Raw genomic sequence first — 27,952 nt, 5'->3', positions numbered from 1 at the left:
AAAGGGTCTCAAGTATCTCAGGCTGGCCTTAAATTCACTATGTAACCAGTAATGACCTTGAACTTCTGACCCTCCTGCCTCAATTCTTAAATGATGAGATTGTAGGTCTGCACCTTCCCAAGCAGTTTATGTGATTCTGGGATTCAAACCTAGAGCTTTATGGACGCTAGGTACTTACAAACTGAGACGTATCTCCAGCAGATTTCTCTTTAATCAATCACAAAGGACTTTACAATCTGTACCAACATTTAGGTAGAATGGGTTAAGAGAGCAATTTGCCAGCTCTGGCAAGAGCAGCCTGGGCTACTCAAGTGAGTTCTGGGGCCAGCCATGGGTGATGGAAACACAATAAGCCCGTCTTACAAAAACGAATTTATGAACTCACCATGAAGACAGGCAAGATGGCTCAGCAAGTGAGGCACTTGCCATCACTCCCGATGAGTCATAGTCCCAGCAGGCTGTCCTCGGACCCCCACACACAAGCCACAGTATACACCTGCACCTGCCCCCACACAAACTCACACACAACATGGAACCTTTATTTAGGTGATTTCTGTACATGAGGAGTACGGAGCAATCCTTTACAAATGGAGCTGATTTTACCGAATAAATGACAAAACCAAAGCAGTGTCTGACACACACGGATTCATGGGGCTTTATGGTTCAAACCCAGCCAAGAAGTTTGTTACGACCTCTTTCAGCTTTGCATCTGATTGTTCTGAGATTTTCCCATCAGCCCTGTTTGGAAATAAAAGCAAGATTCAATGACTAGTGCAAATGACCTGGGCAAGGACTCAGTGACAAGGCTAACCTAGAGAGCTGAAAGGTAACTGTTAGGTGCATACCTGAGACCCCAGCACTTGCAAGACTGTCAAATGCTGAGAACCACCCAGGTACATTGTGAGCACCAAGGCCAGGCAGGGCTAGTATACAGCAAGACCCGATCCCAGCCCCCAACCCCCAGGGAAGGAAAGACTCTATAAAAACTGCACCAGTCACAACAGAGGCCACTAACTCCACTCATACCTGATATTGCCCAAGAGGGTCTGGTGCTGGCTGATAACATGAGACAAGAAAGCATTCTCAAATTTGGTGATCTTACTGGGCTCCAGCTTATCGAGATAGCCCCTCACGCCTGCATAGATAACAGCCACCTGCTCTTCAATAGCCATGGGAGCTGAAAACAGACACATTATCCAATGAATTACTCTAATGCCTTTTTACCAAAGTCACAGTCCCATGGCCCACCCACTCTGACGTTCTGTACCTGTAACTCCACTTATTCCTCTTTCCCACCCTCCTCTGCAAAACCCAGGAGTATAACCTTTGGGTATAACCTTTATAAGCATTGCTTATAACTTGATAAGTGTTTACACAGTATTTGTGGTATAATTTGCTGGGCCTTTTAGGCAAGATAAAAACACACTACTATTCTTCTAAATCTGCTAAATTCCATATTCATACAACATGAAGATGTATTAAATATATTTGATTTTCCTGGTTACTAATCTCGTAACACTACATTTGAATGGTGATAAGGACTACATCAGTGAAATAAAACAGGTGGCTCTTCTTTGTCAGAAAATTTTGTGGTACAACACAGCCCTGTAGACCGGGCAAGACCCAAAATTACAATAGGAACCTGACCAAATGAAAAGAACTCACAGTACTGTCCTTGCTTTAACAACTCGGTCAGACGCACACCACGACTCAAGAGCTGTTGAGTGGCAGCATCAAGATCAGAACCAAACTGGGCAAAAGCAGCAACCTCCCGATATTGAGCCAACTCCAGCTTCATGGTACCGGCCACCTAAGCAGACAAGTTGACGTTAACATGACTCAATGTCACACACAACAGTATACAAATAGTTAATACACTTTTTAAGATTTTAACCTAGTAACAGACTCCTCCCCAACAAAGTAAGGTAAAATCACCTGCTTCATGGCCCTGGTCTGGGCAGCAGATCCGACACGGGACACAGACAAGCCCACGTTAATGGCAGGGCGGATGCCTTTATAGAACAACTCTGTTTCCAAGAAGATCTGCAATTCAGGAATACAGACATTAATAAGCTTTAATTTTTTTTTTTTCAAATTTAAGCCACTGTGCCAAAAGCTGAAACCCAAAATCTGAGTAAGATTGCTAAGTGACCTTTCTACATACCCACTGTTGAGAAAGGTGATATGGGGGGGTGGGGAGTAGGAATGAGAAGATACTTATGTTGAAAAAGTACATGCAGGTTGTACATGCCTGTAATCCTGGCACTGAGGGACAGAGGCAGAAGGATCACTCCAAATTCAAAGCCAGTCTGGGCTACATGCAATTCTAGGCCAGTCTAGACTACATAATGGCCAGGTCTCAACAAACTAAAACAAGGGCAGTAACGGAAATTCTCAAACACACTTTAACATTTTCTAGGGCTAGAAAATAATGAACCAAAACATGCCCAGCCAGGTGGGGTGGCCTATGCTTTTAACCCTAACACTAGGAGGACTGTAGGTCAAAGTCATTCTCAGCTATATAGATAACTAGGACCAGCCAGGCACCCAGGAAGTGGAGTTACAGATGGTTATGAGCAGTCAAAGGGGTGCTGGGATTCAATTCTCTGCAAAAGCAGCAAGTGCTCTTAACCACTGAGGCATCTCTTCAGTCCCTATTCTCCTTAGTTTTGTTTACAGTATTCCATAAAAAAAGCAAAAGGTGCCAGGGCTACACAGAGAAACCCTGCCTCGAAAAACAAAACAAAACAAAAGCAATTTACTAATTCATGCTTACTTGCCCCAACCAGTGCCTTAATAATCAAACACCTTAGCCATTAATCTGATACCTGTCCGTCAGTGATGGAAATAACATTCGTTGGAATGTAAGCGGACACATCACCAGCCTGGGTTTCTATGACCGGCAGGGCAGTCAAAGAGCCACCACCAAAAGAGTCATTCATCTTGGCTGCTCTCTCCAGCAGCCGAGAGTGCAGGTAGAACACATCTCCAGGATAGGCTTCACGCCCAGGGGGTCGGCGCAGCAACAGAGACATCTGGCGGTAAGCCACAGCCTGCGGTACAGAAGAAGACGGTGAAATTCAACTGCTAAACAGCTGCAACTGTTAATGTCCACTAATGCAAACATCCAAGTTCTAAAGACATCCTCTGACCTGTTTGGATAAATCGTCATAGATGATCAAAGCATGCTTGCCATTATCTCTGAAATACTCTCCCATGGAGCAGCCAGAGTAAGGAGCCAAATACTGAAGTGGGGCAGCATCAGAAGCAGTAGCCGACACCACAATGGTGTACTTCATGGCATCTGAGGAGAAAAAAGGTTTCCATTTTACAAAGCTGTAAATTTTAAACCAGAGGCTATGAAACAAAACTACCCAGTACCTGCATTCTGTTTAATTAATGGGTTGGGGGGAGAGGGTCCTAGGGGCAATGGTGCTTGCTATGCAAGCCTGAAACACAATTCAATTCCCAGACCCCACATAAAGGGGAAAGAAAGGAAAGAACTCAATTTGTAGAGCCCACCTTTAACAGGCTCCAAGTCAGAGCACACCTATAATCCCAGGAGGTGGAGACAAAAGAGCAGAGTTCCACGTCCTCCTGGCTATGACAAGCCCAAAGCCACCCAGGGACAGAGGAGCTACAGTACACTCCCCTCCTCACCCCCAGTGAAGTATCCCCAGCACAAGGCTCTAGTCCCTGACCCTGGGAGGTAGAAGCAAGGTGATTGTTTAAGGTCAGTCAGAACTGCATGAGACCCCATCTTAGAAAAACCAAATCAAGCCCAGCAATGGTGGTATACACCTTTAATCCCACACTTGGGAGGCAGAAGCAGAGGCAGGAGGATCTCTGTGAGTCTGAGGCCAACCTGGTCTAAACAGGGAGTTCTAGGATAGTCAGGCTTTGTATCAATGTTCTCTCACCCACCCCAAAAAATTAAAACACTAAAAAAACAAAAAAACAAAAACAAAAAAATCCCCCCAAATCAAAACAGTAATCTAAAGTAATACACAAAGCAGCACTCCAGTTAAGTGGTGCCTCACAGTATTTCCTTGTTTCTGTTTTGATTTATATTAGACCCTCAGTTCACTGGAGTAAAATCGGCCTTGGGTACACAGAGACTCCAAGATTAGCAGATAGAACAGCCCTAAGACTCAAGGTCTTCAATACCTGCGTCTGTCAGTCTCTTCACCAACTGGGCGACAGTGGACCGTTTCTGACCAATAGCAACATAGATACAGTACAGCTTCTTCTTTTCGTCAGTCCCATCATTGAAGCGTTTCTGGTTGATGATTGTGTCGATAGCAATCGATGTTTTCCTTTCAAGAGAGTGGCATGAGTGTCACTAAATACAGAACTTCCAGGCAAAATCCTGTGACCACTGCTAACTGCCATTATCACCTGCCACTGCCCCATTACAGCCAAGGCATTTACCACTCAAAATAAACACACAAATGATTTACTTAGGATCAACACCAGTTAGAATGTTTAACAGGATTTGAGTCTTTACCCAGTCTGTCTGTCACCGATAATCAGCTCACGCTGACCACGACCAATGGGCACCAGACTGTCCACAGCCTTAATGCCAGTCTGCATTGGTTCCCGCACTGAGATTCGAGGGATGATTCCAGGGGCTTTCAGGCCCACTCGTCTACGGGTCTTAGAGCCAATTGGACCCTGGAAAATATTAAAACATTAAAATAAATAAAAAGGACCCCTCAAAATTAGTTTTGATATTTGCCACACTGGCCTCCAATCAGCATTAACCCACCTTTCCATCAATGGCATTACCAAGGGCATCGACTACCCGGCCCAACAGTTCCTCGCCAACTGGAACGTCCACAATGGCTCCTGTTCTCTTCACAATATCACCTTCTTTAATTAGCTTATCATTTCCAAACACGACAACTCCAACATTGTCAGGTTCCAAGTTCAGGGACATACCCTGCACAAAGGGACAAGTGAATAATGAAGCCAGCCCCCCCCCCCCACCACAGCAGTAAATAATCCCAACAGCAGCAGCTGACAAACGGCAGGAAGGGCAGGGTTCCCCTTCCACCTGCTGTAGTCTAATCTTTCAACTAATGTTCTCTGGTAAGGACTTCATCTAACAGCTAGGTGGGAGAACCTCCCGAAGGCTGTCCTCACCTCCACAATGCACACCAACCTCCAATAACGAAGAGCTTCGGACAGCTACACTCTGACTCAGCTTTTAGTAATGGATCTACTCTTACAGGGGAAGAATCTAGTTCGAGTAACCAAATGCTTTTGCATAAAACAATCTTAACAGCTACAAAAGAACTGACATGAACTCACTGAAATTTGTGTGAACCTTCACTAAAATTTTAATTTTGGTGCCAGTGGCCACAACTTATTTATCAGCACTTAAACCAAAACATTTCTAGTTTATTCTCTTTATAACCTATAATAGGGGGTAAATGAGGCAAACTGAGACTTAAACATTTTTAATTTCTGACAAGCTCTTAATTACTAAATGAGAAACCAAAGCCAAAGATCCTAAAATAACAAAACCCCCACTTTGTAACTTACCTTTAAGCCTGAAGAAAATTCTACCATTTCCTCTGCTTGAACATTCCTCAGCCCATGTACTCGGGCAATACCATCACCGATGCTTAAGACACGCCCAGTCTCTTCGAGATCAACAGATGTGTCAGCTCCAAGAATCCGCTCTTCAAGAATGGAGGACATCTCAGCAGTGCCTGAGAGAAAACAACTCAATTTAAATAACCTGGTCCAAACAGCTTTTCAAAATCCAGATCCCAACAACTGCTTCATGGTAATAAAAATCTTTCTAAAACATAATACAAATTCTATTTTAAAAGCAGGTATCTGGAGCTGGAGAGAAGATGATTCAGTGGCTAAAAGTATTTGCTGCTCTTCCCGAGGATCTGGGTTCAGTTTATCACCCACACGGCAACTCTCAACTGTATCTAACTCCAGTTCCAGGGAATCTGAAGCCCCCTGTGGGTACCAGACATGCACACACATGCATACACCCAGGCAAAACACTCATATATATAAGTAAAAATACACAGATCTTTTTTATAAAGTTGGATATCCATCACTGTCAAAATTATCGAAAACTCCAAGTGACTGAAAGGAAAACCTTCTTCACAAGGCAGACAACAATCTAGACAAAAAGCTGATAAATTACACATTCCCCTTCCTAATGTGTTATATTCTTTTCTCACTTTATTTCTAAAGAACCTGTACATATGTTAAAAGCCAAATTTTTGGCTAAACCCTAATACTCTAAAATTAGCTACATTAAAAAAGCATGGGAGCAGCGGAGTACTAGCTCCTTAGGAAAGTGCTGGCTGGCAAACCCAAGAACCCAACCCTGACCCCCAAGACAGCAGAACAGACTCTCAAAATGCTGTCCTCTGATCTCAACAAATGCCTCCCGGCATGCAGTGCCCCGACCCGCCACAGCTAATAAAATGTAATAATAAAATGGCAGCTAGTGAGAGGGCTGGTACACAGGGTTCCAGACCAGACCCACAAGGTAGGAGAGACTTGGCTCCTGAAAGCTGTCCTCTGACCTCCACACATACAGCACGGCTCACATACATGTGCTATTCAATAAACAAATGCAAAAAAAACAAAACAAGAAGTTACGAAATTTCCCCTTTAAAGCACCTAAGCGCTAGTGCTCATCTTACACTATATACATACATACATATATACACTAATGTATATATTTCACCTTTATTTTAAAATTACCAATATATGGCCAGGGATGTTGACCAGTAGTATTTGCCTACAAAGCTCTGGGTTCCATCCCCAGCACCTCCAAGACAGAAAGAGGAAAAGCCCTCCAGCACATCTCCAAAAAAGCTCCCCAACCATACTGTCTTTTTATGTATCTTTGCCCCCCACTTCCCTAATGTACCTGCAGGTATAAAACAGAAGCAATTGTATTTGAAAAAGCCTATCAATTTTGGGGGGAAAAAAAATGTTCATTTTCTTATACCTCTCTCTCACTCTCTCTCTTTTTTTTTTTTTTTTTTTTTTTTTTTTTTTTTTGAGACAGGGTTTCTCTGTGAAATAGTCCTAGCTATCCTGGAACTCACTCTGTAAATCAGGCTGGCCTTGAACTCACAGAGATCTTCATGCCTCTCCCTCCTGAGTGCTGGGACTAAAGGCATGTATCACCACTGCCCGGCTTTCTTATACTTTTTACATGAGGTTAAAAAAACAAAAACTTTCACAGTTCAGAGAGGGTGCCTATTACATATGTACATTGTTTTCATCCAAAAGAAATTATCAGAAGTCATACAGCGTAACAGAGAAATATATAGCTTTATTAGACAAAGAAAATCTATCAAGACAAGGCATTTTAAATGGCACATTATGGTTTAAAAGTTTCTGTAGCATGTTTTAAAAGAGAAAAAATTTAATGAGGAAAAAAAAATCTCCACAATGTAGATTTAAAAAACTGACTTACCAGTCTTCTGAAGTCGAGTGTTAGTGGCATGGAGATTTCTTGCACCAATGAAGGATGACCCCAGAACATTTTTGGAGACCTAGTACAAAACACTCTTTAAGCAACTTGATTCTAGAAAAACCACCACACATAAGCTGTACTCATATACTTGTACACGAATGTATACACAAACACACACAGGCACACACACAGCTTTCACAAGCTGGTTGTGATGGTGGTACATGCTGTAATCCCAGCATTCATGAGGCATAGGCAGGAGGATCACATGGAGTTTGAAGCCACACTGGTTTATATAGCAAGTTCAGGCCAGCCAAAACTGGACAGCAAGACCTTGTCTCAAAAAACAACAAAACAAGCAGCAAAGCCTCCATAAAACTGGCAAGCTTAAATAGGTGCTTTGGCTGATCAAATGGTAAATTTTGCTTAAAAGTCAAAGAATTACACGGGAAAGCCCATGGTGATACGAGCATCTATTGGGCAAACCGCTGGTACACAAGACAATGGAAGGCTTATTTTTGAAAACAGATGTTAAGAAAACCCTTCCCTTAAAGGCATCTAGGTATTATTATTTTGCTGTTAGATTTCAATTGAGTTGTGGAAATCTCAGTAAGATAACCACTATCGAAATAGAGGGAACCTCAGTGTGCTTCCTACTTTTCTTCTTTAAAGGGCAAATAAAGATTGGGTGAGCGAACCAATGCTGCAGGTAGATTAGAAAATAAGATAACTGTTTCACTGTCTTGAACAAATCCAGCAGCAATGTGGAACCTGGACCCCTGCATGTTTCCTTCTACCTGCAATACTGTGATTGACCACGGTGAACTCTGAATCGGCTAGCTTGTAATAGGAACCAACACAAATCTTTTCTTAAAATGCCTCTTTTTTTCTGCTAAGAGAAACTAAGATGCTACCAGTGTTTTCTTAGGGAAGCAGGATAGCTAGTCTATTTATTTCGTCTTTTGGATTCATACTGCTTTTATAATGAAAAGGTAAATGTATTATATAGGACTTAAAGGTCATACATTTTTTAAGAGTTATTCTCAATGTCATAGACCATTCTTAGTGATGGGCACTGACTTAACATTTCCCAACCCTTTGTTCTATTTTACAACTCTTTAAATATGAGGTGGGCAACTCAAGGACAAAAAACGTGTCAAAAAAAAAAAATCCCACTAAGTCTTCTACCTAATTCTAGCCCATTTACAAAAATCCCATCGTCGTAGACAGTGCAAACCACATCAACTGCTTCTGTACCTAGCGATTTTTTTCACGATCCTTTCCGTTTTCAGCACCAAGTGACAACCACCCAACTACTCAAAAAATCACTTTCATTTATTCCTTTCCCTTGAATTGACCTCTGAGCAGAGGCGAAAGGATCGGGCCTGTTGACCTTCAGACAATGTCAGGCTCTCCCCATTCACCCGCACAAAGCTGCTGACAGCTCCGTTGACCTTCAACAGAGCCAGACCCCAGGAACAAGCCTCAGCAGGCCAGACAAGCTGCGCACAAACCCTGACCTTCACCCTGGGCCGGCCCTCACCCCGAGACCGGAATCCTCCTAAAACCCCTTTGCCCGGAAACGCCGAGGTCACCGATCCCCAGCACCACCGCGCACCGAAGGCCTGCAAAGACGACCGTCCGCGCCGCCGAGCAACCACGGTGCAAGATGGCGCCGTGCGCCCCAGCCCCGCATTGCACTGCACAGCCCCGCAGCGCTCCGCAGAGGCCTGCAGCCGCGCCCACGCCCGCCTGCCCAGACCTCGGCGCTCACCAGTCCCGCCCGTCGAGGGAGGGTACGGGCCACGGCCGCGGCGACGCGCACGGTCAGCATTCTCGCAGCTTCTCGGGGAGATCCTCTGCAGCCGCAGCCTCCGGACAACTGGCACAAAATGGCCGAGCGCGAAGGAAGGTCAAGGCAGCCAGCCCGCCTGACCCGGAAGTACCGCCCCTCTCCTTCACCTCCGGACGTAAATTTTTTTCTTCTTTTTTTTTTTTCCTATTAATATAGTTTGTTTTAACATTTGAAACTAAAGATGAATGAATCACCTGTTTCCAGCCTCCCTGGCATTCATCATACTTTTTTTTTTTTTTGTCTTTTGAATCGACCTTGTGGTTGCCCCGGGCGACCACGTGAATAACGAAGCTTCCCTAAAGTGGGCGGACTGCGCAGACTTCGGGCAGGATTCCCGGTGCTGAGTGTAACTCCTGCACCGTGCCTGCACCCAGAGGGTTCAGTCCTCAGGTCCTTGGCCTCGCCCCAGACTTGGAAATAATCTGTCGTTATTTTAAGTGTTCATTCTTACTAGTGTGTGGTGTATATGTTCATGTGCCAAGGCGTGCAGGTGAAGCCCAAAGGGCAGTCCTCTCCTAACACCTGATGTGGATGCTGAGAATCAAACTCAGGCTTGGAGTGCAAGCACTTTACCACTGGGCCATCATGCTGGCCCGCAGTTTGGGTTTATAATAAATACTCAAATACTTTTTAATTAAAAAGGTTTTTTTTTTTTCTTTTTTTTAAAAGATATATCATTGCCTTTAATTCTCACACATACAAAGGGCAGGGAACACCAATTTAAAAAAAAAATCAAAGAAAAGTCAGCTCTCAGCACTGTGGATGCTGTTCTTAGATGAACAGTCCTGCTGAGCTATTTTAACCTCAGAAAAAGCCTGCTTTTTGCCTCTGAGCATGCTGCGTCAGAGGAAGGCACAGTTGCTTCCATAGAGGACCAGAAGGACTTCATTTTACTAGCTCTTCCTGTTGTCTGCCTCAGGGCTCTGACATCCCTGTAGAGAATTCCATTCTTTTTAAGATTTATTTATTTATTATGCACACAATGCTCTGCCTGCGTGTATGTCTACACATCAGAAGGGGGCACCAGATGTCATTACAGATGGCTGTGAGCCACCATGTGGGTGCTGGGAATTGAACTCAGGACCTCTGAAAGAGCAGCCAGTGCTCTTAACCTCTGAGCCATCTCTGCAGGCCCCAAGAATTCCATTTTTTTTTGACATTGTTACCCTCATATTTATTGAACCATTGTACATGATAGCCAAGAAATAGAAAGCACTCAAGTATCCATGGAACAAAGTAAAATCTTGTCATTTGTGACAACATAGATGAGCTGGAAATCATTATGTTAAGTGAAAAAAGGCACAGAAAGGTAATTACCACACGTTCTCGATCATATGTGGAACTGGAAATAGTTACATGAAATAGACATATAGTAATTATACATATTTATGGAGTCCACTGTGATATGTGGATAATGTAATAATGTCAGGGTAAATGTCGTATCTGTCACCTCATATATGCATTCTTTCTTAAAAAGTTTTATTTTTTTATGTATATGAATGCTTTGTCTGCATGTATGTCTGTGCACATGTGTCCGGTGACCTCACAGGCCAGAAGAGCCTGTAAAATACCTCGGAACTGAAATTACAGATGGCTGTTAACCACCATGTGGGTGCTGGGAATCAGACCTGGGTCCTCCAGAAGGACAGCTAGGGCTCCATTTCTCCGGCCCAAATACCCAAATCTTATAGGGGATCTGATAGCACAAATGAAAGAACTGAAATCCCTTAAGGTTCCATCTAAAAGCATCTCTTCAGGGAAGCTAGACCTGAAGACTCAGTCCTCTAATTCCAGCTACCTTGTTGGGGAAGTTAAAGGATAAAGATTAACAAATTTGCTGGGCGGTGGTGGCGCACGCCTTTAATCCCGCCACTTGGGAGGTAGAGCCAGGCGGATCTCTGTGAGTTCGAGGCCAGCCTGGGCTACCAAGTGAGTTCCAGAAAAGGCGCAAAGCTACACAGAGAAACCCTGTCTCGCAAAACCAAAAAAAAAAAAAAAAAAAAAAAAAATTAACAAATTCAAGGCCAGCCTGGGCACAGCAAGACCTTGTCAATCAATCAATTAATCAATCAATCAATCAAAAGTAGCTGCTTAGGGTGTAGAAGGCTTTGGGTTCAATGCCCAGTTGGGGAGAGGAGTGGGAAGAATCCTGTCTAAATTAGATAGGTTCAAAACTTCTAATAATCACAAGGAGTTTGAGTAGAGTGGTTGACAGTACAACTGCAAATGGTCCAGCTAACGCCTTAAATCCCTAACTGTTCGTCTCTTTCAGGCTGTACTGGCTGCTTTGAACAAAAGGAATGTCAATCAAAAAAAAAAAAAAAAGCCATCCAGACTGCCTTATGCCAGCACCAGCAGTCTTGGAAAAAAGTCCTACACAACAGCCACCTGTGGTGCAGACACTCGTAATCCCCATACTTGGGAGTTGGAAGTAAGGGATCAGAAGTAGAAGGTCATCCTTGACTACAGAGTGAAATACAGAAGAAATATACATAGAAGAAATATCAGATGTTCAAAGTCATTCTCTGATAGATGGCAACTTTTCAGCCAGCTTGAGCTACATGAGAAAGCCCCAAATCAAATATAAATAGATAAAAAGGCTATGGAGCTTTCCCAATAGGTAAAAGTGCTTGCTTTCAAGCCTTGATCACAAGTGTGATCTTCAAGTTTGACCCCAGGGACCCACATGTTGGAAGGAGAGAATCTGTAGGCAGAGTTTCCCTGTGTTCCAGCAGTCCCTCCCAAATAACCTCACAGAGACGTCTTATTAATTATAAATGCTCAGCCCATAGCTTAGGCCTGTCTCCAGCCAGCTCTTACAACTCAAATTAACCCATTTCTATTCATCTATGTGCTGTCCTGAGGCCCGTTTACCCCATCTATGTACTTTTCATGCTGTTTCTGCCTCGTCTGGTTGGTGATTCCTGTGACTCTGCTCTTCTCCCCAGCATTCTCTTTGCCCCCAAATTCCTGCCTAGCCATGGGCCAATCAGCTTTTTATTAACAGTGAGAGCAATACATCTTCACAGTGTGCAGTAGAATCTATTTATTCCTGAAAGTTGTGCTTTGACCCCCCCACTCGTGCCCCCCAAACAAATTTTGAAATGTAATAAAAATTTAAATAAATCGCTCTTAAGGACATTTAGATCCTTGATAGCAGAAACTGATGTTAAGATCACTGCAGCTCCTATGCCAGAGTACAGTCAAAAGTTAATTTTGTTTTGATTTTTTGAGACAGGGTTTTGTGGTGGTTTGACAGAAAACGGCCCCCAAAGGGAGTGGCACTATTAGGAGGTGTGGCCTTGTTGGAGGAAGTGTGTCACTGTGGGGGTGGGCTTTGAGGTCTCTTTTGCTCAAGCTTCCCTCAGTGTGACTGTCAGTTGACTTCCTGTGGCCTTCAAGATGTACGACTCTCAGCTCCAGCACCACATCTGCCTGCACATCACCATGCTCCCCATCATGATGATGATGATGATGGACTGAACCTCTGAAACTGTAAGCAAGCCACCCCAATTAAATGTTTTCTTTATAATATTTTCGGTGGTCATGGTATCTCTTCACAGCAAAAAAAACCAAAAAACAAAAAACAAAACAAAACAAAAAACCCTAACTAAGACAGGTTTCATATAACTGGGTTTGGCCTTGAACTTTCTATGTAGTTGAAGATAGCTTTAAACTTCTGATCACCCTTCTCCCTGCTCACAAATGCTAGAATTGCAAGTGTATACTACCACATACAGTAAATGATCTGCTGGGGATCCAACCCAGCCTTTCCTGCATTTCAGACAAGCACTCTATTAACTCCCAGTTATGGACCTCAACCCCTGAGAGCCTTTGGAGTATGTTTGTTTGTTTGAGACAGTCTTGCACTATAGCTCAGGCTGACATGGAACTTACAATATCACCGTGGAATGGAGGCTGGCCTTGAACTATTGGCAATCCTTCTGCCTCAGCCTTCATAGTGCTGGGATTACAGGAATGTGCCACTATGTCCGAAAAATTATTTATTAGGTTTATGCAATCAGCAACAGTATCTGTTGACTACAACTGGAAGTGACAGGTATTTTTAAAGACAACTTGATTCAAGCGATAAATATAAGAAATAAAAAAAACTTGATTCTAGCAGCTCTTCTCATTTTTATGCTTATAACACAGCTTGCTCAGAGTCACGGATGTTGCAAAGCCTGCTGAAGCCTTCTCTCAGCCTAGTCCCGGGTTCATGGGCCTGGACTCAATAAAAAACACAACTCCCAGAATTCCCGGGGCCGAGGGGCGGACCCAACGGTGAGGGGGTGGAGCCTGGGGGCGTTCCCCGCGAGGTTTTGAGAGTGAGGTGGCGGGAGCGGCGGCCATGGCGGCGCCGGAGGAGAGAGACTCGCAGGTGACATCCGGAGCTGGGTCGGGAACCTGCTAACCTTTCTGGGGCCGCTCGTCGGCCGGGCTCCGCGCTCGCCGCCACCGCTGGTTTTGTCCCGACCCCCACGGTGCCATCGCGACCCCGGAGGCCCCTTGTGGGCCCGGAGGCCCCGGAGGAGGCCGTGCCCTCCCCTTCCCGGCGACCCACCCAGCCGCTGTTTCGAGCCCCTGGCTTCAGGCTGGAGTGGGATTCCGAACACAAACCCGCCCTGCAGCCCAGCCTCTGCTGCTTCAGTCTAGAACTTAGACACCTGAGCCGCAGCCCAACTCCGGGAGCCGCCTGGCACTGCGGGGGTTGAGGGTGTGTTGGGGGCCACCCGCTTTTCAGACCGTGCACAGATCATCCATCATGCTTTCATATTCGCTTATTAACATCTTCCAAGGGAGGCAGTGTGGGGTTTTGTTTTGTTTGTTTAGTTTTTGCCTGTGCTGCGTTTGCAGCGTTGGGAAAGAGTGATGTTCTTTGGTAATTTCGACTTTTCACTTGCCCACTCGCTTGTTGACAAGTCAGAATGTGAAGTAGGACCCCAGGGCAGTCTCAGGAAACGTTTAGTTTGCAGGGGAGCACGTCTTTGTCAGATTCTTTTGTGGCATTATAACAAGGCTTACCTTTTAATGGTTAGGTTGCTGCGTGGTTGAAAAAAATATTTGGAGACCATCCCATTCCACAATATGAGGTGAACCCACGGACGACAGAAATTTTATATCATCTTTCAGAACGCAACAGGGTCCGGGACAGGGACATCTCCCTGGTAATAGAGGACTTAAAACAGAAAGCAAGTGAATATGAATCAGAAGGTGAGTTAAGTCTAGAATTTCGAAAGAGGTAACTAAATTTTACAACACTAAAGTGCCCAAGATTAGGATAAACTACTAGAATTGATTATTATCATTAGATTAAAGGCGTGCACCACTACCACCTGGCCATTATCATTTTTTAAGACAAATTGGCTTCTGCTCTATTATAGTAACTTCCAAATTAGAAATTTCACTATAGTATGTTTTATTCATACTCTGCTAGTAAAACAGTGAATCCTAAAAGAAAATTAAATTTGCTGGGGTGAGGGATTGGTGGAGGAATGCCTTTAATCCCAATATTTTCGAGTCAGAGGCAGGAGGATATCTGTGAGTTCAAGGTCAGCCTGGGCTTCATAGTAAGATCCTGTCTCAAAAAAAAAAAAAAAAAGCTTATTAGCCTAACAAGAAAGACACTTGTAGTTTTTTTTTTTCCCTTTAGGTAGCTTGCAGGACACCAGAGGGAGCAGCCATGAAGTGTGAGACTTGGACAAATACCATGGGCTGTGTATTAGGGAATTGCTTAAAAGTTCCTAGTAAGCCAGGCATGATGGTGTAAGCTTGTGATCCCAGCATTCAGAAGGCAGAGGCAGGAGAATTGTGATGAATGCAATGTCAGCTTGGATCATATAGCAAGACTGTCTCAAAAATTCCTGCCTCCCCCCCCCCTTTTTTTTTTTTTTGTTTTTGGTTTTTCGAGACAGGGTTTCTTTGTGTAGCTTTGTGCCTTTTCCTGGATCTCACTCTGTAGCCCAGGCTGGCCTCGAACTCTCAGAGATCCACCTGGCTCTCCTTCCCGAGTGCTGGGATTAAAGATGTGCACCACCACCGCCCTCTTTTTTGAGAGAGAGAGAGAGAGAGAGAGAGAGAGAGAGAGAGAGAGAGAGAGAGAGAATATGAAGAGAGAACAGGGTACAAAGCCAAAGGGAATGACTAATATCTTTCTGGGATATTCCTTCTTTGGAACTCCTCCCACTCTGGGGTTCTTTCTTAATTTTCTTAATACATTTATGGATATGGTGGCATGCATCTTTAGTCCTAGAACTCAGGAGACAGGAGCAGGCAGATCTCTGTGAGTTCAAGGCCATCATGGTCTACATAGTGAATTCTAGGTCTATGTGAGACCCTGTTTTTTTTTAAATTCTCTTTACTGCTTTTGAGGGATGGGCACATGAGCATGTGGAAGTCAGAGGGTAACTCATGGGACTCAATTCTGTGTTCCACTGTGTGGGGCCTGGGGACTGAACAAGTTGGTTCCCAACACCCTCACTGGATGCCCCACAACTCTGATGTCTCTGGCCTCCATGGGCACCTGTGCCCAAAGTGCACACACACACACACACACACACATACATAATTACAAATATAATAATAATAATAATAATAATAATATATATATATATATATTTTTTTTTTTTTTGAGGGTAGGCTTTCTTTGTGTAGCCCTGGCTGTCTTGGAACTCTCTGTGTAGACCAGGTTAGCCTCAAAATCAGAGGTGCTCTGTTTTGGTTTTGGTTAATTCTGGGTGCCCCTGCCTCTAGAGTGCTGGGATTAAAGGCTTCCACCACCATGCCTGGCTCAGAATAAATCTTAAACAAACAAAACTACAATAAAAATTTAAAAAACAAAAAGGACAAAACATCTGAGATAACTATGAATGCTTTTATCATTTCAGCCAAACATCTTCAAGACTTTCTCATGGAGAGTGTGAATTTTTCCCCAGCCAATCTGTCTAACACTGGTTCCAGGTTTCTGAATGCATTGGTTGACAGTGCAGTAGCCCTGGAAACAAAGGATACTTCACTAGCAAGGTAATTATTGTAATGGTTTTGGTCCGTGTTCCCATAGCAGAATATGCTGTAAGGCCTTGATGTAAGGATTTTTTTTTGGTTCTCACAGTAATTCTGCAAAGAAAATTAGCAATAAATGTGAAAGTGCTGAGGTGGTTGTTTTGTTTATTTGGTAGGTTGGTTGATTGGTTTGGGTGGGTTTTTTTGTTGGTGTGTGTGTGTGTGTCTGTCTGTGTATGTCTGTGTGTGTGCTGAGTTCTAGTTAGCTCAGCAGTACCATTGGTCAGTGGCCCTGGGCTGTATAAGAACGCTAGCTGAGTAGAGGCCAGAGAGATGGAGCCAGTAAGCAGTGTTCCTCCATTGTTTTTGCTTGAGTTCCTGCCCTGAGACTTCCCTAAGTGTTGTATTGTATCTGTAAGCTAAAATAAACCCTTTTCTATGTTGCTTTTGGTCTTGGTCTTTATCATAACACCAGAAAGCAAATTAGAATAGCTGGAAACTGGGTATGTGGGTATATTTTACCTATAATAAGTCCAGCACCCAGGAGGTGGAGGCAGGAAGATCAGAAAGTCAAGGTCATCCTCGACTACTGAGGGAGTTTGAGGCCAGTGTGTACTATGTGAGAACCTCCCACCACCAAACAAACAGGAACAGTAGTAGGTTAAATGATCTGGTTGAGCATGGCAAATTTTGGTCATATACAACATTGAATAAGTTAAGGACCCTTTTTTTTCTTTTGTTTTTTTTTGAGACACGGTTTCACTGTGTATCCCTGGCTGTCCTGGAACTTACCCTGTAGACCAGGCTGGCCTCGAACTTGTAGAGATCTGCCTGCCCCTGCCTTCTGAGTGCTGGGATTAAAGGCACACACCATCACCACCTTGCTAAGGACCCTCATTGTTTGAGATAGACATTTCACTTATATAATGATGTAATTTTTCCACGGATCCTCAGAAGAAACTCAAGAATTGAGATTCTCAGCAATTTTGACTCCAAAGGCCATATGACTGCTGTTGGAGGTCATTTGTTAGCTAGGACTACTACTGCAACTTACTATGATCAGAAAAGTACACATAAGTATGTTGTGCATAACTGCCAGTGTAAAGGTTTGGGATTTATATAATTCTTGAAGAGTAGTGTTGTAAGTATAAAAACATGTAGACTACATGGCACAGTGGTGTAGACCAAATTAGTTCTTTGGTATCAAGTACAATTGCATAGATGTAATACAAGGGAAGCAGAGATGAATAGGGAGATAGACATCACCTTCAAAGACAGTTTCTTAGTCAAAGGAGACAGAAGGACAATAGATAGAATTCTACCATCATGTAACAGCTAAGACTAAAGATGCTATCCCTGGCAAGCACAGACAAAAGGCAATGAATTCAGGATGGGTAAATCTTACCTGAGGTTTTTTTCCTGAGGGGGTTTTGTTTGTTTGTTTTGTTTTTATTTTGTTAAAACAAGGTCTCCTGTATCCCTGGTTAGCCTGGAACTCACTGCTCATTCTGTAGACCAGGGTGTCCTTGAACTCTCAGAGATCTGCCTGCCTCTGCCTCCCAGTCCTGGGAACAGCGGTGTGCACCACCGCACTCAGCCTACCTGAGTTTTGTAGGGAAAATGGGAGTTTGGCCTGCTGAAGGGCATTTCAGGCAATGGCAGCCCCATGTGACAATTGTATAAATGGACAGAACAGTGTGATTACATAAAGTCTATAGAGAAGATCATTTAGGCAGTGCTTATCCTCAACCTGTCTGTGTAACCAAGTTTCTCTTTCAGTTTTATTCCTGCAGTGAATGATTTGACTTCTGACCTTTTTCGTACCAAGTCCAAAAGTGAAGAAATCAAGCTTGAATTGGGAAAACTTGGAAAAAATCTGACTGCAACATTAGTGTTAGAAAAATGTCTACGAGAGTAAGTTGAAATGTTGACATTTTGAATTATAAAGATATTAGTAGGATCTTGTCGAGCCGGGCATGATGGCACAGCACTGTAATCCCAGCTACTGGAAGGCTGAGGCAGGAGCCGCCTAAGTCCAAGGTTGCCTGAGCAGCTCAGGAGGTGCTTAGTTGCAGATTTCCACATTTTACTTTATACAGTTTATTACCCATATATTTATTTTCGCTTTATTAAAAATATGTAGTTTTATAAGTTTCAAATCTTTAAACTCACAAACTACCACAAAATTTAAAGTCACATATTTTGGTATGCTTTTTTTCTGTCACTCTAATATCCCTCTTTTGATGCTGTGAGCCTTTAGATTTTTATTGCCCCAGAGATTAGAGCCAGTTGATAGCATTTATATAAATGCAGAGTAATTTGGTGACATACAAATGTACTCAACAAATAAAGAAAATGTATGTGTTGGACACTGTCATGTCACATATAGTAGAGAGGTCTTTGGGATCCTGTATTTCAAATTGGCTTAGGATATATATTAAACCACTTTTTTGAATGGCAGGTTTAGTTTGTCCAAGAATAATTTAAGAATAGGTTAATGTTAACCCTGTCTCGAAAAACCAAAAAAAAAAAAAGAATAGGTTAATGTTAATGGTTTTATGTTCCTTGAAAAAAGTCCCACATTGGCAACATGTCGGGGCAAATGCCCTACAGAATGCACTGTAGTCTGGGATGTACAATTTTTGGGATAGCTGGCAAGTAGGTTGTCTGTATTGGCCAAGCCAGAGTTAAATCCCTGAAGAGGGCATTGGTTGTCTTGTTTTTTAAACAATCCTTTACTAAGAAGAAAAAATGCTTTAATTTTACTTTTGGAAGAGATCTCAAGAAGGCAGAGCTGCATCTGTCTGTGGAAAGGGCCAAAGTTGACAGTCGTCTTCAGAACATGGACTTCCTGAAAGCAAAGGCAGCGGAGTTCAGGTTTGGAATCAAAGCTGCAGAGGTGTGTATGAAGAACTGTATCTAGCTAGCCTTTTAGACCTTTGTCCTCAGGGTAGAAAGTCTATCAGTCCTTTGGGTAGATGACAAACCCACAGGGAAGATCTGTAACCCCCCAAGTGTATGTAACTACTGAGCACAGCTCCAGGTTCACAGTCGAGCATTCAAACCCTTACACTCGGCACCCATCTTCTCAGCATATCTAAGTGTGGAAGGGATTCACAAGTAACAAAGTAGCTTAGATGCATGTGTGCTTTTTAATTTGTGATCTGTAGCATTCTTTATTGCATGTTGAAAAATTTTCATGATGGTTACTTTCAAGTTGATTTTTCAACAGAACTCTTTTTTTCTCATATTGTAGGAGCAACTTTCAGCCAGAGGCATGGATGCATCTCTATCTCATCGGTCACTAGTGGCACTTTCAGAGGTAAGCTTCCTGACTAAAGTCCTTTGCTGCTGTAATAGAATACCACAGACTGGATAATATATGAGCAGTCAAAATAGAAGTTTGTTTTGTTCATGATTCTGAAGGCTAAAAAGTCCAAGATCCAAGAGTGGCATCTGCTGAGGGCCCTTTACTCTGCTGAGGGCCCTCTACTGTGTTCTCAGTTGTATAGTAGGAAATGCAGGTCCCAGGGTGAGGGAGACAGCTCAGTTGTTGGTAAGGTGCTTACGTGAGTTTGGATCCCCAGCACCCAAGTAAAAGCTGGGGATGGCTGCACATGTCTGTAAACCCAGCACTGGGGAGTTAGGGGCTAAAGATGGCCAGTTCCTGTATTATGAGTCCCTTTTGTAGATGAGGGAACTATGAAGAAAATAGGTAATTTTCCGAGTTTACATAACTGCTGAGTAGCAGTTCCAGGTTCCTGTCAGGCACTGACAGCCTTCTCCTCTCACACTTGGGAGTGTAGGTAAGGGTTTGCAGGGGACATAAGGGGCTGGTTACTCCTGGGCCAGGTCGTCTAGCCTCTCAGTGAACTCCACATTTACTGAAGGGCACTATCTCAAAAAACAACAGTGTTGAGTAACTGAGGAAGACACCCACTGTCAACCTCCAGCCTCCACACAGTGCACACCACTTGGAGGAGTTTGGTTTCTTTCCCTCACATTGGTCCTAAGGATCCAAACTTAGCTCATCAGGGGACTAGAGAGATGCTCAGCAATTAAGAGCACTGGCTGCTCTTGAGAGGGCTCAGATTCAATTCCCAGCACCCACACGGTGGCTCACAACTGTCTGTAACTCCAGTTGAAGGGGACCTGCTTCTGTAGGCACCAGGCATACATATGGCTCACAGTCATATGCAGGCATAACACTCATACACATAAAATCAACGTAAAGAACAAAACTGGCTGGAGGGATGACTCGGTGGTTAGGTCACTTGTGCTCTTGCTGAGGACCGAGGTTGTCCCCCAGCATCCCCACGGTGGCTCACAACCATCTGTGACTCCAGTTCTAGAGGATTCAGTACCTTATTCTGACCTCCAAGGTACATAAAAAAAAGGTACAAAACCAAAACCTTATACCATAAAATAAAATACAATTAAAACAAAAATAGAAAAACCTTAATTCACCAGGCTTGCCTGCAAGTGTCTTTACCCCTGAGCCATATTGCTAGTCTCTAAAGTCCTATCCTAAGCAGGAATGCAATGTATTTTAAACATTTTAGAAAAATATTGTTTCTATTAGGAATGAGGTGTTCTACTTGAAGTTCTTTAAAGTACCTGTGGATTGGACAGTGTAGCTCAGTTGTAGATTGCCTGCCAACCTTTAGGAAGCCATAGGGTCTGTCCTTAGCACCACAAATGAATAAATACCTAAATAGTAATGCTTTATTGCATTTTATCAGAAATGCGCACTGTCTAGTTGTTTTGTGGATATTTCTGTGCTGTAAAACTCTTTTCATTTCCAGAAACTCACAGAACTAAAACAGCAGACGATACCCCTGAAGAAGAAATTGGAGTCCTATTTAGATTTAATGCCGGTAATTGTTGTTATGGGTTTTCTTGGAGTCACGTTTTCTGACTTTGCTCTAAAGACACTAAGTGATCAGAACATAGTGGGTTTGTGTTTCAGGGATTGAAAGTCCGTGGCAGAACTGAGATTGTGACTCACCTTTGTAATCTCAATGCTTAGAAGACAGGCAGAAGGACCACTGCGGGGTGTAAGACAGCTTAGGCTACAGAATAACAAAAAATAAAGACAGTGGTGTATTGGTTGTAGTATTAAGGCAACTCCACATAGTTAAAAGGGAGGTTTATTTTGTGGGGTAACATACAAGTAAAGGGATAGGTTACAGGGTCCAGGAAAGGTGTAGTGCAGTCCAGCGGTATTCTCTGGAGAACTCTGCTAGGTCTACCTCCAGCGTCCAGGATCCAGGAACCAAGAGAGCCGGCACATCCAGATCTCGGGTCTTAAGGGCTCCTTTCTCGGTCCTGCCTTGTAGGTGTAACAGTTACCGAAGCCTCAATGGGGGTAGTACTTCCAGGTCAAAGCTGGAACAACTACCCACTACAGTGGTAGGCTTGGCATGGTAGTCCACATCTCTAATCACAGCACTTGGGAGGTTGAGGATCTTGAATTCAAGACCAATTTGGGTTCTGTCTTGTTACATTTATTTATTTATTTTGGGTGTGGGTGCCACAGTACACGTGAAGACTAGAGTTGGTTCCCTTACTAAGGATTCCACTCAGGTCACTAGGTTTGGCAGCAAGTGCCATTACTTAGTGAACCATTTTTCCCGTCAAGATCCTGTTTTAACACTCCCTCCCCAAATGGTTATTGGTGAATTTCAGTATTGTTTGTATGCCGGCTGCTCCCTCTAATTTTCCTTTTGAAGGGATTGTGTTGTGAAGCGGCTTTCCTCCTTGAGTGAGCTGCCTCCTGTATTTGTCTGTATCACTGTGACCATGATACTTCGCAGAGACAACTTAAGGGAGCGGAGACTCATTTGGCTCATAGTTTCATAGTTTCAGCCATAGTGGTGGGAAAGGCAGGCGGATCAGGTCAGTACAACATGGCAGACCTGGAAGCAGAGAACAAGCCAGGGACCAGGCTTGTACTGAATAGTCAACTTGACACAAGCTAGAGTCATCTGAAAGGAGGGGACTTCAGTTGAGAAAATGCCTCCGTATAAGATGTGGCTGTAACACATTTTCTTTATTAGTGATTGATGGGGAAGGCCTAGCCCATTGTGGATGGGGCTGTTCTAGGCAGGTGGTCATGGATTCTATAAGAATTAAGGCTGCACTGGGCAGTGGTGGCACATTACTTTAATCCCAGCACTCCGGAGGGAGAGGTAGGGGGATCTCTGTGAATTCAAGGCCAGCCTGGTGTATAAAGCAAGTTCCAGGACAACCAGGACTGTTAAACAGAGAAACCCTGTCTCAAAAAACCAAAGAAAAAAAAGAAAGAAAGTATGCAGGCTGAGCAAGCCATAGGGAGCAAGCCAGTAAACAGCACCCCTCCATGGCCTCTGCATCAGCTCCTGCCTCCAGGATCCTGCCCTGTTTGAGTTCCTGTCCTGACTTCCTTCAGTGATTCACAACAATGTGGAAGTATAAGCCAAATAAACCCTTTTCTCCCCAACTTGCTATTTGGTCATGGTGTTTCATCACAGCAATAGAAAGCCAAGCTAAAACAAGGCTATAACTTCAAAACCTCACCTATAGTGACCTCTTCCTCCTGAAGGTTCAGAGCTTCCCAAATAGTACCAACAGCATCCAAACAAGAGCCTGTGTAAACTTTTCATCAAACCTTTCCTTGTTTTGTTTTTCTTTTTAAGAATCCATCTCTTGCTCAAGTGAAAATTGAAGAGGCAAAGAGAGAATTAGTAAGTAATTCCCATTTTTCCTCATTTCCCTTTTTAATTAACAGTTATTAAATTGAGATATTAAGATTTCTAAGTTGTGTTGAGTGATGAGGTCCAGCTGCTTGGGAGTACACAGCCCAAGACAGGGTTTGAGATAGAAATTGTAAAGGGCCTTACAGAGTTTGATCTTAGAAGCTGCAAGAGACTGGTGACAGTTGCTGAGTTCTTGTATGTATGTATGTATGTATGTATTTTTTAAAGTAAAAAAAGTAATCAAAGCTGTGCTTTTTGATCAGGCAAGTGCTTTGGGAAGAGAGTTCTATAATCAGCGTATGGGGCAGACTGGGGTGGGGAGAAGAAAATTGCAGAGAGCAGTTGGTTTATTTAGGCCAGGTGAGAAGTGCTAAAGAATAAAGTGATAAAGCAATGAGAATGAAAGAGAGACTGTGTGTGCAACATTGCGGGGCACAGACCTAAAAGTCTACCCAAGTGCTGTAGCTGTAAGTTTTCTCGGGTCCTGTCCGGCTCCCATGGCCCCGCAGTCCTGTAGCTGCTGGGACCCAAATGAACACACACAGGCTTATATTATTTTTAAACTATGGCCATGGCAGGCTTCTTGCTAGCTAGCTCTTATATCTCAAATTAACCCATTTCTATAAATCTGTACTTTGCCATATGGCCTGTAGCTTACCAGTATCTTTACATTTTGCTTCACCTGGTGGCGGCTAGCAGTGTCTCCTCTGCTGTCTTTTCTTCTCTCCTATCTCTCCAGTTAGAATGCCCTGCCTAACCTATTCTGCCTCACCGTTGGCCAAACAGCTTTTTTTGTTGTTGTTGTTTTGTTTTTTTGTTGTTGTTTTTTTCGAGACAGGGTTTCTCTGTGTAGCTTTGCACCCTTTCCTGGAACTCACCCTATAGCCCAGGCTGGCCTCAAACTCACAGAGATCTGCCTGCCTCTGCCTCCCGAGTGCTGGAATTAAAGGTGTGCACCACCACTGCCCACCAAACAGCTTTATTTATCAACCAATCAGAACAACACATTTTCACAGCATACAGAACGATATCACCCATCAATGTGCCACTACAGCTTTCTAAGGGTATCATCCCTTCAGGTGTTTATTAGAATCAGTAGGAGTTTGAGAACTTGGGGGCAGGGCTTGGAGGGGAGAGGGTTTTTAAAAATTTCAGTACTCAGAAGGCCAAGGCAGGAGGATGACTTCAAGTTTGACACTAGCTAAAGCTACATAGCCAGACTCTCTCTCAGAACTACACACAAACAAAACCACATACACTAACACATGCACATACAAGGGCTGGCAATGTAGCTTAGTAGTAGACTTGACTAGTAGACCTATGTTCCTCAGACACTCAATGTGCACACACGTGCACAACACATGCACACGTGCGCACACACACGAAGGGATGGCACTATAGTTCAGTAGTAGCGGGCTTGACTAGCATACATAAATTCCTCAATTTGGTCCCTAGTACCACAAAAATAAGTAAGTAAAATAAACTTGGTTGTAATGTTTTCCTTTTCTACTTCTCTTTTTTAAATATCAGTAGAAGTTGATAGCATTTCTTTCATGTCTTCATCTATGGCTTATTTCCTTTCTCCAGGATGCCATTGAAGCTGAACTTACCAAGAAAGTAGAAATGATGGAGCTGTGACTAGAGCCAAGTAGACATCCTTTTCCCAAGAAGTAAATGGCTGTTCTTAGAGGAGATAATAATATCCTTCCTGATAAAATAACAGTTTTTGGTCATGCATTTAAATTTTTTGGCCTAAATACAGTTTTCATATGAAAAAGCATTTTGTGTTACCTGTTATTTACTCTGTACCTGGCAGTTAAGAATCTTTCAAATATCAGGGAGGGGCTGGAGAGATGGCTCTGTGGTTTAGAGCACTTGTTGCTCTTGCAGAAGGCCTTGGTTTGTTTTTCAGCACCTATATGGTGCTCAAAACCATCCATAAATCCAGCTCCAGGGGATCTGACACCTGGCATCTACAGGCACATGTGTGGTACATAGACATACATACAGGTAAAATATTCATGCACATTAAGAAAAGAAAGAAAGAAAGAAGGAAGGAAGGAAGGAAGGAAAAGAAGAAAGAAAGGAAGGAAGGAAGGAAAGAAAGAAAGAAAGGAAAGAAAGAAAGAAAGAAAGAAAGAAAGAAAGAAAGAAAGAAAGAAAGAAAGAAAGAAAAAAAAGAAACAAACACAGTTCTCACCAACTAGGTTAGTGGACAGCTTCTGCTGTTCCAGTTTCTCTAGTTGCTGCTTCTCTAGGGCTTTGCCTCCATTCCTGAGCAGCTCCTACTGACCTGTCTCTAAATGTTAGTATGTTTAGTTTATGAAAAAAATTAGACCTTTAAGCCAGTGGCAGAAAGGAATAATATAATATTTGATGCTAAATTCATATTTCATGCCTTATATTAGGATAATCCAAAGGATCAAAGACCAATATAAAAATTTAAAAATAAAAATACTCGACTAGGGTGTAACTCAGTTGATGAAATGCTTGCCTGGCATGCATGAAGCTCTGTTCAGTTTGCAGCCCAGCGTGGTGTGCATGTCTGGGCTGGTTTTGTCAATTTGACACAAGCTGGAGTCATCCCTTCATCAGATTGGTCTGTATGTAATGTTGTAGGGCATTTTCATCATTAATTATTGATATGAGAGGACTCTGCCCATTGTGGGTCATGCCACCCCTGGCCACATGGTGCTGTATAAAAATGCAAATTGAACAAGCTAGTAAGCATTTCTCTGTGGTCTCTGCTTTAGTCCTGCTTAGTTCCTGCCCTGACTTCCCTCAGTGCTGGACTGAAAGGTTTATTAGATGTCTGAACTAGGCCTTCTTAGAGTGTCTAGCACCAGTGGAGCCATGGGCAGACTGCAAATTTCAACCATACTGGCCCAAGCCATAGCTTACCTGATTTGGGGTTAAGCACATTTGTAGTACCTCATATGAGATAGTGCCTGACTGGTACATGATTGAGGACCTGGAAGAAGAAGTGTAATGCTATCAAGTGCCTGCCCTGCCATCCACTCTAACTCAAGCAGAATCTCTCTCTACCCTAACTGTAAATAAAAATGAAATCTAGACTATAGTTTACTCTACCCAAGGAGACCTCAAAGCCATCCCCAAATCTGAACAAAATTCCAAGCAAGATATATACAGAGACATAACACATAAAAAGAAAAGGCCATGGAGACAATTCAGAGCATTTAGTTTAACTGATAGTTGATTTTCAAAAGTTACAACTGGAACAAAAAGTCGCAGGAATGATGACCTCTACTAAAATGTAAAAGGCTGAGTGTAGTGGCGCATACCTATAATCACTGTGCTGCAAAAGCAGGAGGGTTGAGAGTTCAAGACCAACCTGGGCTGTGTCCAGAGATCCTGCTCAAACAAAGAAAAAATACTTCACTCCCCAAATACAGCAATGAAGACTATTAAAAACTGTGAGTAAGGGAGGTGGATTTTAGTGAGCTAGCATGGCGTTTGTCTCTGTAGCATGCTGCCTTGACATCTGCCTCCAGACTCTGCCTAGGAGTCAGTGGAAAGAGATTCCTAGGAAGTGCGTGGTGGTTAGCAGTGCTAACATTGAATGAGGTGATTCAGACAAATACCTCATGCTCTCTCATACAGGTCCTGTCTTTGAATTTTTACATTTGTGTGTCTGAATGGGAGTGTCTGTAGAGGTCAAGAAGCTAAAAAGGGCCCATGGGAGGGAAAGGGGAAGAGGTCTTTAGCGGGGAAGGGCTAATAGAACACATGAAAATGGGGATTACTGGGGATTAAGAGTCTGAGTGGGGTGGATGGTAAGGCAATCCAAAACTAAGGATGGATGGAGAAGCCTCAGGGAGAGTCATACTCTGTAAGCCAGTTTTAAAGTACATGGTTTTATTTATTTTTATTACTCATTTTATTTTGAGACAGTCTCACAATGTAGCCCTGGCTGTCCTGGTACTTATTATGTAGACCAGGCTGGTTTGGAACTCACAGAGACACACCTGCCTCTGCCTCCTGAGTGCTGGGATTAAAGGTATACATCACCATGCCTATTTTAATATGTGTGTGTGTGTGTGTTTATAAATATATGTATACACACACACACACACACACACACACACACACACACACAATGTATTTGAATGGTGATGCCCTGAATGGGTGGACAATGTTACCCTAGAAGACCTGAGTTATTAAATGAGTTCTCAGTGCCTGGTGTGGGCTATCTTCCTATGGAGGCCCTAGAGGCTCTCAGAACAATGTAGTGTATTGCTTTGCTCTTGACTGACCGCCATAACTAGATGGTAAAGACCCTATTGCTGAAGAAACATACGCTTTGAAAGACACAGAGAAATCAAGCTGGAACTGTGCGCTGGTTAGTTTATGTCAACAACACAAGCTTTGAGAAGAGGGAACCTCTGGAAAATGTCCCGACCAAACTGGTCTGTGAGCAAGCCTATGGTGCAGTTTTTTGATTGATGATTGATATAGGAGGGCTCCCCTCACTGTGGGTGGTGCCATCCATGGACAGTGGTCCTGGTATACAAGCAAGCAGTCTGAGCAAGCCATGGGGAGCAAGTGAGTAAGCAGCCTCCTCCATGGCCTCTGTGTCAGCTCCGCCTCCGGGTTCTCACCCTGCTTGAGTCCCTGCTTTGGTGTAGTAGTTCTTTTCTATTGCTGTGACAGAATACCATGACCAAGGCAACTTATAAAAGAAAGTGTTTAATTGGACTTATGGTTTCAGAGTGTTAGAGTCTTTGATGACAGAGCAAAAGCATGGGAGCAAGAATAGCTGAGAGCTCACAGGTTTTTTTTTTGTTTTTGTTTTTGTTTTCTGAGACAGGATTTCTCTGTGTAGCCTGGCTGTCCTGGAACTCACTCTATAGACCAGGCTAGCCTCGAACTCAGAGA

General features: G+C 43.3%; 2 protein-coding genes across 2 annotated transcripts; one reads left to right on the top strand and one right to left on the bottom strand.

The window, feature by feature from the left end:
* Positions 1–518: 518 nt before the first annotated feature.
* Positions 519–9,378, bottom strand: Atp5f1a (ATP synthase F1 subunit alpha). The gene is made up of 12 exons (XM_059246408.1): positions 9,237–9,378; positions 7,466–7,544; positions 5,548–5,717; positions 4,769–4,942; positions 4,508–4,674; positions 4,168–4,316; positions 3,153–3,304; positions 2,829–3,053; positions 1,936–2,043; positions 1,666–1,810; positions 1,027–1,177; positions 519–738 (listed from the first exon to the last, which is right to left on the bottom strand). Exons 1-12 carry the CDS (start codon positions 9,294–9,296, stop codon positions 657–659), a joined length of 1,662 nt encoding a protein of 553 aa, XP_059102391.1. The 5' UTR covers positions 9,297–9,378; the 3' UTR covers positions 519–656.
* A 4,210-nt stretch (positions 9,379–13,588) lies between these two features.
* Haus1 (HAUS augmin like complex subunit 1) lies at positions 13,589–24,836 on the top strand. Its single transcript, XM_059246446.1, has 9 exons — positions 13,589–13,698; positions 14,357–14,531; positions 16,205–16,340; positions 18,099–18,233; positions 19,095–19,218; positions 19,576–19,641; positions 21,125–21,196; positions 22,997–23,044; positions 24,644–24,836. Exons 1-9 carry the CDS (start codon positions 13,669–13,671, stop codon positions 24,692–24,694), a joined length of 837 nt encoding a protein of 278 aa, XP_059102429.1. The 5' UTR covers positions 13,589–13,668; the 3' UTR covers positions 24,695–24,836.
* The last annotated feature ends 3,116 nt before the right edge of the window (positions 24,837–27,952 follow it).

The sequence above is a fragment of the Peromyscus eremicus genome, chromosome 19 (genome assembly GCF_949786415.1).
Source record: "Peromyscus eremicus chromosome 19, PerEre_H2_v1, whole genome shotgun sequence".
Lineage (NCBI taxonomy): Eukaryota > Metazoa > Chordata > Mammalia > Rodentia > Cricetidae > Peromyscus > Peromyscus eremicus.
This window is presented reverse-complemented; position numbering and strand designations above follow the sequence as displayed.